A 10,811-nucleotide genomic window follows, 5' to 3' on the forward strand; every position below is an offset into this window, starting at 1 on the left:
CCAGCTACATTCTGGCCAGCTTCCATGCTTGAAAAGCAATGTTAGCTTCTGGTACTAGTTCTTAGTGTCTTATCGCCCTTGGGTCATACATCTGCCTGTAGCCCTCCCTGATATCTGCTGACTGTCTCCCTTCGATAAGACTCTCCCTACTTTACCCAAGATCATCCATCACTTTGTTAAGTGAAAGAAGCTGCCCAATGTCATGGAGAGAGTGGAACCCAATTGACAGACATTTATGGACTCCTACTAATTTTGCACACCCTCTCAGACTTCATGCTCACTACAAGGGGCTCTGATTCCATTGTGGAGTTCTTTCCTCCGAAAAAATCATTCTTTCATCCTTTTGGATTCAGTGACTTCTGGTCTCTGATTCTCAATTTCTGGTTAAAATGTTATCACCTCTACTTTGCTTTGAAGAGATATTTCAAGCTCACTCCCTTCCCTCTACATACACATCCTCCTTTCTCACTTCATTCTTTCCGGACAGGTTTTTGAGAAGTTTCAGGCTGCATACCAAACCTCCAGTTCACTTGTCCCAAGAATTTCTGCTTCTTAGGAAACTCTGTTAGGCATCAAGGCCATTGCTGGCCCTCTTCTATGCCCTGCCCACAAACACTAGACAGTCCCACAGCTGAGGGGCCAGCTGAGAGTACCTGAGTGAACAAAGAAGCAGACAGGTTGGGATACAGTTTATTCAACCATCCGACCAGCATCTTCTGAGTTACTTGACTTACTCCACATTAGGAATACAGATGTGAGCAAGGCAGACCTAGCACCTGGCCTTATGTAGCTCTGCAGCTATGAGAGGGTATAGACAAGTGAACAAGGGGTTATGATTCAGTGTGATCAGTGCTTTTCAAGTCCTGCAGGGACTGTGAGGACACAAGGGGAATCTAGCTTAGTCTGGGAGGTCAAGGTGGGCTCTCAGAGGTAGAAGTATTTAAGCTGAGATTTCAAGGATTAACAAGAAGTAGTCAAATAGAAAAAGGAGGAAGGGGGAGCAAGTGTTTCAGGCAGAGAAAATAGCATGTACAGAGCTTAGAAGAATATGATGCAGCTTGGGGTCTGGTTCAGTAACTAAGTCCACAGGGCTGGGGGCACTCCTGCTGTTTGGCATCCAACACATCTTGTCAGGGTGAAGGCAGCTTATGCTTGGTCTGGTCCCTATGTTGTGGTCATCTGGGTGCCAACCAGTGGTATCAACTTGAGTTTTATCATTTTTCTTTCCCTTTTTGTACAAGTTTTTCAGGTGTCACATCATTGGCAAATTCTGAGGCCTCGCACCTCAAAACCCGTTTAGATCCAGAGCAGCTCAAGAGAGCAGGAAAAGCAAATCTAGTTGAAAAGAGGTCTGCCTGGCAGTATAATTCATAATTTTAGTAGTTCCGTGTTACACATATATTTCTTGACACGTGATGGCTCTTAAAAAGCATATACTCCCAATGCCTCCATAGATAATCCTTGCAGATTTGAGTGACAAGATCTCTAATTCCTCTCTGCTCCCACTCAGCATCACCAAATGTTCTCTGAAAAGTATTTGGGAGATAGAAGGCATATGTACTAAGTCTTGCAGAATAGTTGGGCATTTACAATTTATAAGTAGTTTACTACCAACTGAGCTGTGTTGGATAATCTTGTTACTAATCAAAATGTATTCCTTTTCTTCAATATTATCATATATTCCTTCTAAAGTGAGTTCAGCTCTCTGCTGAATTTTAACAAAAACTAATGCTTTAGAAATCTAACTTTTAGAATGGTATTGAATTTTGATTTTGAAATGTAATTTGACACCAATGTGGGACATTTTGTCTCATTCAAGTCTTACTCCTGTGATCCCAAACATTCTATAAACTTTCAGAGATAAGTCACATCTGTCCTGATATATTTACGCCTGTGAGCCTGCATATTTTTTATTATTTCCGAAATTAAATTATTTATTTCTAGTTTATTAATATTAATTTCTATATCTGATAAGAATACTGGTATCAATGCAGACATAATCCAGTGGGTATCAAGGCAAATATACTTTTCCAAAATTCCACTATTTTCTTCTGGAAGGGATTGTTAGATTTTTCTTCCCATGAAACAGGGATTACCAACTCAAATGCTATAGGAATCAGGTAAGTAAACCTAAATTAGTGAGACTGTCATGATTTAATAAAAATTTTACATTTTAATTATATAAAATGTTGGCAACTAGTTCAATTTTTTAAGTGGATCAACACTATGATAGTCTAACCAACTCTATTAAGTTTGCTTCTTTGGCCCAAAGACTTCGATTTTTTTTTTTTCATCTGCCATAGAGGAATATTCTATTGTGCACACATGAGCTTTTAAACAGAAATAGTTACTTTCCATTCTATCTCTTGAATTTTGATGCCAGTGCAACAGAGTAGTATTCTGCTTGTTTTAAATCAATAGACATGAAGTTTGTGGTTGGAATAACATATATATTAAACATACTGTTTATTGTATTACTTTTAGAAGTTATTAGTAACACACATTCAATACCTACAATGCAATAATAGTAGCAACACAACAAGTTCTGCCTGATAGAAGGTGCTGGGGTTATCTTCTTTTGCGGCCATTCCCTGTAGCCTTGGTGGCAATCAGAGTATCAAATGGGCATATAGGTCCTCATGGACTACATTATAGCAGCCTTTTACTGTCTCCCAGCCAATTCCCATCAATTCTGCAGTTTAATTCATGCTGTGATCCCCTTCCAGTTTGTATACTCCATATTCCATGCCTATATTTTATATCCTGGGGCATTGAGCAGTATACGCCTAAGAGAAAACGCATCTAATTTTCCAAAATAAAATTATTAATTTTTATGTCATATTAAAGTCACCCATTTCTACATTAAACATATATAATGTCAAAAACTTTTCCCTCACCATTTAGATTTATTTGAATGTAAACACTAAAATGTTTGCCTGGTAAAAATTCAAAGTCCATGTATTTCAGGATGTTAAGCTCAAATTGTATGAGGTCAGAACTAGAGATCCCCAAATCCTTCAGACAATGGTAACTAAATAGGTCTGTTTTATTTGCTCATCAGCATGGAGTTTTGGTTGATTTTTCCTAACTTACACTATGTCTACTGTGGAAGCACTAAAAATAAGTTAAGCAATAAGTACCAATCTTACAGGGAAAACATTTTTTGTCATAAGGCAAAATCTTCAAAATCATTGAACTCCTGTATATTCTTTCCTCTCTTTTAAATTTCATAACATAAAATCAATAAATTTATAAATCACAATGGTGATTGCTCTGATTGTTCCATTCCCCAAATTTGCTGTATTTTTTACTCAGCAAATATTTATGTATCTAAGAAGCCAAAGGTACAAAAATAGGTTATATGCTTAATCCATGCACTCTTTTTTCTTTTACTCTAAAATTGAAAACATAGTCTATGGCCATGCTACCCTGAACAAGCCCAATTCTGTCTGATCTCAAAAGGTAAGCAGGATTGGGCCTGGTTAGTACTTGGATGGGAGACCACCTACAAAGACCAGGTGCTGTAGACGTAAAAAATAAAAAAAATAAAGGATTGTAAACTGACAAGGTCCTTGCAATCTGTGAGGTCAACCAAAAGTTGCCTCGCTTAAAAAATTAAATTAAAAAAAATAATAACAAAATAAAATAAATAAAATAAAATAAAATTGAAAACATTCTGAGGTGAGGATTCTCTTTTTTAATCATGAAATTTGGTTTAACTCAAAATCCAATTATCTGTTTTCATATAAACCTTCTTTCCCCATCCTATAATCATTTAAGTAATTTCTGCCTGAATTTGCAAGGGTTTAGTTAACAGCGTGGATTTTGAGTAATAAACGTATTATTATCTAGGTGAACTATCCTTCCCAAAATTTTTCCAGGATTCTATTTTATTCAGTGTTTAACAACTAAACTTTGAGTTAAAGTTAAATTTTGACCTAGAATATTCAGAATTTTATAATAGTGGGACATATCCTCTAACCAAAATCAAACGTGGACCTTAGCAACAACTGTTCTATCAGTCAATTGACACTTGTATCTGTCTTTGATTACTTATTTGATTCTAAAAAGTATTCTTCTCATTAAGACCTGACTGAATAAATTTCACAATACTGCTTAAGACTTTCCTCAAGTAAATGTTTCACTTCCTGAAAAGCATTCTACTTCCAAAGGTAGAGAGGAGCTTCTCTTTGGCTTAACTCCGAGCGAATCACCCCAAGCTGATCGTTATAACACTTTTAGTCCATGGGTATGGCTGAACTTCCAACAAGCCCTTCAGGTACAGGTGTACAGTTGCAAAAGGAAGAGGCTTCTCAAGAGGCTGAAATTCTTCTCTCTTAAGAACCTGGAAGCTCAGGCTTGGCTTACTTTTCTTACTCACCTCCTGGCTCTCCTGAATCAGGGTGAAGACATGGTTCTTTCTTGGTCTAAGACCCTATTTTCAGCCATTCTTAAAGTCCTTTATTTTATTTTTTTTAATTTGGTAAAATAGACATAACAAACTTTAGCATCTTTACAATTTTTAAGTGTACAATTCAGTAGTGTTAAGTATATTCACATTGTTGTGCAGCTAATCTCTAGAACATTTTCATCTAAAAAAACTCAAATTCTGTACCCATTAAACAATTACCCATTCATTTCTCCCTCCAGCCCCTGGAAACCACCTTTCTACTTTCTGTTTTTATGGATTTAATTCCTCTGGATATCATGTATCAATAAAATCAGTGCAGTATTTGTCTTTGTGACCAGCTTATTTCACTTAACATTATGTCCTCAAGGTTCATCCATGTTGTAGCATTATGTCAGAATTTCTTTCCTTTTAAAGGCTGAAGAATATTCTATTGTGTGTGTAAACCACATTTTGTTTATCTATTCATTACTTGATAGACATTTGGGTTTCTTCCACTTTTTGACTGTTGTGGATAATGCTACTGTCAACATGAATGCACAAATATCTCTTTGAGACCTTGATTTCAATTATTTTGAATATATACTCAGAACTGTTATTGCTGGATCGCATGATAATGCTATTTTTAATTTTTGTGAGAAACCATCATACTGTTTTCTATAGTGGCTATATACCATTTTATATTCCCACTAACAATGCACAAGGGTTCCAATTTCTCTACATCTTTACCAACAACACTAGTTATTTTTTTGGGGGGGTTGTTTGTTTTTTGGTCTGGTTGTTTTTGGATAACAGTCATCTTAATGCGTGCGAGGTGCTATCTCATTGTGGTTTTCATTTGCACTTCCTTAGTGTTTAGTGTTGTTGAACATCATTTCATATGTTTGTTGATTGCTTTTTAACTTTGATAGTGTCCTTTGATGCAAAGAAATTTTTAATTTTGATGTAGTCCAATTTATCTATTTTTACTTTTGTTGCCTATGCTTTTGGTGTCATATCCAACAAATCGTTGCCAAATGGAAAATTATGAAGCTTTTCTCCTATGTTTACTTCTAAAGGTTTTATAGTTTTAGCACTTATGTTTAGATCTTTGATCCATTTTTAGTTAATTTTTGTATGTAGTGTAAGGTAAGGGTCCAACTTCATTCTTTTACATGTAGATATCCAGTTTTCTAAGCACCATTTGTTGAAAAAACTAGCACTCTTGTCAAAAATCATTAGACCATATATATGAGGGATTATTTCTGGGCTCTCTATTCTATTCCACTGATCTATATGTCTTTATGCCAGTACCACACTGTTTGATTACTGTAGCCTTGTAATAAGTTTTAAAATCAGAAAGTATAAGATCTTCAACTTTCTTCTTTTTCAAGATTGTTTTGGCTATTCAGGGTCTCTTGAGATTCCAGACGAATTTTAGAATGGATTTTTCTTTTCCTGCAAGAAAAGCCATTGGGGTTTTGATAGAGATTGCATTAAATCTGTAGATCACTTTAGGTAGTATTGACACCTAACAATATCTTTCAATCCGTGAACACAGGATGTCTTCCATTTATTTGTGCCTTCTTTAATTTCTTTCAACAATGTTTTATAGTTTTCAGTTTTCTTTCACCTCCTCGGTTAAGTTTATTCCTAAGTATTTTATTCTTTTGATACTATTATAAGTGAAATAATTTTTTAAATTTTCTTTTCAGATTGCTTTTTGCTAGTGCATAGAAACACAGCTGACTTTCGTTTGCTGATTTTGTATTCTGCAACTTCACTGAATATGTTTATAGTTCTAAGAGAGGTATGTGTGTGTGTGTGCATGCGTGTGTGATTAAAGCCTTTTTTTTTTTTTTTTTAGGCAAGGCAACCCTTGGTTGACCTCACAGATTGCAAGAACCTTGTCAGCTTACAATCTCTTATTTATTTTATTTTATTATTTTTTTTACATCTACAGCACCTGATCTTCTTAGGTGATCTCCCATTCAGGTTCTAATCAGGCTCGACCCTGCTTAGCTTCTGAGATCAGACGAGATGGGGCTTGTTCAGGGTGGCCGTAGACGATGAAAGCCTTTCTTGATACTCATCAAATCTGTCCAGGAGACTCTGTTTGCCCTGGATATGTTCTTCACTCACGTTCTCAGTCTTCCTTGACCCCTTATGCTTCTGTCATCACCAAGAACATCAGGGGAGAGATGCTTTGCTCCAAATGCTGCTACCAGCACTACCTCCTGGGTTGGTATCTGGAAGGAAAGGTGGCCTAATATTTTTAGGGTGTGTTTTGTGTTTGGTACCCCAGTGCTGGAGCCTTGTCTTTACACCGTTTCTACAATTGTGACATCCCACCAACATTGAGGTGAGTAGGTATGAGGGACCTAGAAACCAGAAACTTGAGCACCTCAGGAATTCCTCCAGGCCAACTTGACACAGAATCTCCTTTCTTGAATAGCATCTTGGTGCCATTCCTGGGGAAGATGGAGTGGACTGACTCCGACTTTGGGCTCTCAACCCTGTCTTTTGCTGCATTAGAATCCCTGATCCGTATGACCAGCTGCACAAGGCAGATTCATGGAGATGGGCCTCTGGGGCCCAAACAACTTGGTTTGGGTTCAAAAAAGCTTTTGCTACAAGTGCAAGGAGTACACACATTGGTTGCCAATAGGAAAATGCAATTATACCATTCAACTGTGTGTTTTTCCTACTATGTCTCAACTCCACACTGATGCTATCTTCCAATTCCTCCCACTTCAGGAAGTTTGAGCCTCTTGTTTGATATTTCCACAGGAGACTTTTATTTGGAAATTTCTGACCTACCTCTTACAGACTTCTCTTTTTTACCAAAGTGATAGAGTTTGACCTAGAAGAAACTGAATTATATGGACTAAATTCCATCATTATCTCTCTCTGGGGGCATTGATCAGCCCTCCAAATATTCAAGGCTGTGGATTTGGGGATTATTCTCAGCAGTCTAGCCTGTATTTCTTTTTAGAGTACAATAAGGTCTCATAAGAAATGTATCTCATCATTTCAGGATCACTTTGAGGCTTATGTTCTCTGTGACCCAGATCATCCTCCCATCAAAAACCATTAAGTTCCCTGTAAAATGGCAAAGAGGATAGATACTAGGATTGAAGAAGATGCCTGGGAAAAGGGCAGCACAGAGCCCAGCCTATACCCTGGCCTTGTTTCATGGATGCTGGTCCATGTGGCATGACATCTTACCTAGGTACCATCACCATCTTGTAGACCTTACCCAACGACACAGCTGTACTATAAATTAAGGCATCATGAATCCTTCTTTAAGCCTTGGAACTCTGGAGGCTCTAAGATCTTCTCCAGCCTCTCCTGGGCCTTCTGTAGCCATGTGGGCATACTTTTGTGTCATAGCTCAGAACAATGATACGATCTTTTGGGGTTTGACTCCTGGCCAGATAAGTCTTGTCCTCCAATGTCAAGGCAAAGCCACCAACGTCATACTAGTCAAGAGATTCATGAAAGACCTTTCTTGTCTTCTTGGATTCCTAAACAGGATGATCTCAGATTCCTCTTCATATACCCTCTGGAACTCTATTTTTTAAGTCAATGGTTTTTAAAGTGCTTTCCTTGGATCCCTGTTTAGCGGGTGCCAGGGGAAGATGAAGCAAGAGGAACTCCAGCACACACATACACCCACACTTTTCTGGTTTCAGGCAGAGCAGTTCTCCTTTTCTCTTTTATTGTGAGCTCCATCCTAATATTTTTGTTAGAACAATGGATTCACTGCTTTCTTAAATGGTTAGGAAACCAGTGATTTGTTCCAAGAGCCTTATTCTGTGACAAACACTCCAAGAAGTGAAGCACACCTACTGGATTGTACTCTCATCACAGAATGTCGGCACCTCCTCTAGGATTCCAGCTACAAGTATATTATCCATCTCTTTCCCCTCAGAATCCCTGGGCAGTAATCCTCTGGATAGATTCTGCTGAAACACACTGTGACTGTCCCATATAAACCACAGTCCCTGCCCTCTGCACAGACACGGCATTGACAAACAGATACCTTAGGGTACCTAGGGCAACCTATGCTGAACCCTACACCATCCAGGTGAAACACGAACGAACACACACATAGCGTTGTTGGAAATCCCCTCCACTGCTAATGTCAGGCAGTCTATTCTTCCTTTTCACTGTCACCCAGGCTTCAGTCTATGACCCTCACCAGCCTTGCTTCCTTACACTCAGGATCTGGGAACTGCCATCGGCCTAACCAAGCTTGTCAAGGAGTAAAAGAGTTTGAGATGGATTTTCTTGGGCTCCAGGATCTTGAAGGTGAAACCTGAAGCCAGATTCCCACCCATTTCTTCCCTCCCAACTTGTATCACCCAGATAAAAACCCATCCTGAATTCACAGACTTACTTTAGTGAAGAAAGACAGCAGGCCCTGTGGGCTGGGCCCCTCTACCTTAGGCTCTGGGATAGTGCTCCTGAGATCTAACTCTCTAGATGTGCAGCTAACCCATGGTGACCAGCCCCAGCTCTCCAACTTTCTCCAAAAAACACAGGCCCAGTTTGTAGCCCCTTTCCTGGCATCTCTGCCACTCTCAGAGAAAGGGTGGACACAATAAGAGATCAGGCTTGTTTTTAGGTGGCCATCCAGGTCTAGAGGCAGAACTTGTTCTCCCATAGCGTGAACACCTAGAGAAGTGTTGACACAGGAGAACAGGTGAAGTCAGAAAGGAGGCAGCAGGGCTCGGTGAGGACCCTGGCAGCTCAGTGAGGGTAGGAGGTGGTGAAGGTGGGAAGTAAGGAATGATGTCAAGGATTCAGCAGGTGTAGTGGAGAACATGCTAATGCTGGGGGCTCAAAAATCCAAGCTTCCTGCCTTCTTTTGGCCTTTATGGTGTGTGTGGAGGTGGGGAATGCCCAGGTTGAGTTTGGTGTTAGGGGTAGGGAGTCATCATTCCAGAGCTCAGTGTCGGAAGATGAAGCAATATGACGAGACAACTGCTTCCGGTGCTGCTTTTTGACCCAGGATCCTCTCTGATCCGAGCAGGAAAAGGTCACTGCCATCAGGCTGACCAGCAAGAATGTACTTCTTTTCTCCAGACCTAGTCTGAATACAAAAGCCTTCTCTGAGGATCCCCAACCTCAATAGGGCTGAAATGGTCCAAAATAGCCTTCCCCCATCTCTAAGAACAGAAAGGTCAGAAATAAAAGATGCATATAGGGCTCTACCTAACCAAAGATATTGACTGAATCCCTTTCCACAAGAGCAGCAGTGAGTCTTTCTGGGTTTTTCCAGGACCTGGGTTTTCCTGATGGAAATCTGAGTTGGGTTCCTTTCCTCCAGATCTGTTTGTAGGTCATCCTGCCTCTCAAAGAAACCCAACCTTGTAGCCCCAGGACCTTCTCACTCCCTACATCTCTTCCTAGAGCTAGGCTGCGGTGAGCTATCTTCCTAAGGTCTTCGGGCTACTCTGGGTAGTCCAAGAGAACTTAGGATCCCCAGGTCACTCCTGGATTTGTCCCCAGAGGACCGAAAGCTGTTCGTGGGAATGCTGGGGAAGCAGCAGGGTGAGGAGGACGTCAGACGCCTGTTCCAGCCCTTCGGCCATATCGAGGAATGCACTGTCCTGCGGAGCCCGGATGGCACCAGTAAAGGTGACTTGAGCTGACCCTGGGATTTCCTGGTGACCGTGCCTCACTCTGGGCCACACGATCCTTGGTCCTTGTGGCCTGAGCCACCCAATCCCTCTATCCTGCCCCAGGCTGTGCCTTTGTGAAGTTTGGGAGTCAGGGGGAAGCTCAGGCGGCCATCCAGAGTCTGCACGGCAGCCGGACCATGGCGGTGAGGGCGGGCGCGGGGGGCGAGGGTGAGGCCAGTGGGGTGGGGACGGGCTCCTCCTCCCCACATATAATCAGTGCCCCAGGAAAGGACCTGATGGGCAAGGCGCTCGGCCCAGGGCCAGGGCTGGGGTCTGGACCAGTCACCGTGGACTCCCCTGCCCTACCCAGGGCGCCTCGTCCAGCCTCGTGGTCAAGCTGGCGGATACGGATCGGGAGCGTGCGCTGCGGCGGATGCAGCAGATGGCGGGCCAGTTGGGCGCCTTTCACCCGGCGCCACTGCCGCTCGGGGCCTGCGGAGCCTACACCACAGCGGTAGGTGCCGGGGCCCTGCGGGTGTGGTACGCAGGCGGGTGGGCCAGGCAGGGGTTCGGGAGCCCGGGCAGCTGCCTGCCGCTGGGCCTTCCACACCCGCCCGCCCTTCTTCCCTTCCAAAGATCCTGCAGCACCAGGCGGCCCTTCTGGCAGCGGCACAGGGCCCGGGCTTAGGCCCGGTGGCCGCAGTGGCAGCACAAATGCAGCACGTGGCGGCCTTCAGCTTGGTAGCTGCGCCGCTGCTGCCGGCTGCAGGTACTGCCCGCAGGGGTGGGGCGCG

The 10,811-nt window shown here is 41.9% G+C and overlaps 1 protein-coding gene across 5 annotated transcripts in view; it reads left to right on the forward strand.

Annotated features, from left to right (window-relative positions):
* Positions 1–10,811, forward strand: part of CELF6 (CUGBP Elav-like family member 6) — a 27,262-nt gene that overhangs the window by 13,331 nt on the left and 3,120 nt on the right. For all 5 annotated transcript variants that reach the window (XM_006922652.1, XM_006922653.1, XM_025040375.1 and 2 more), the window contains 4 exons: positions 9,905–10,033; positions 10,141–10,220; positions 10,388–10,531; positions 10,654–10,786. In XM_006922652.1, the coding sequence (XP_006922714.1) occupies positions 9,905–10,033; positions 10,141–10,220; positions 10,388–10,531; positions 10,654–10,786 (486 nt within the window). The remainder of the gene's footprint in view (positions 1–9,904; positions 10,034–10,140; positions 10,221–10,387; positions 10,532–10,653; positions 10,787–10,811) is intronic.

Source organism: Pteropus alecto, unplaced genomic scaffold (genome assembly GCF_000325575.1).
Source record: "Pteropus alecto unplaced genomic scaffold, ASM32557v1 scaffold38, whole genome shotgun sequence".
Taxonomy (NCBI): domain Eukaryota; kingdom Metazoa; phylum Chordata; class Mammalia; order Chiroptera; family Pteropodidae; genus Pteropus; species Pteropus alecto.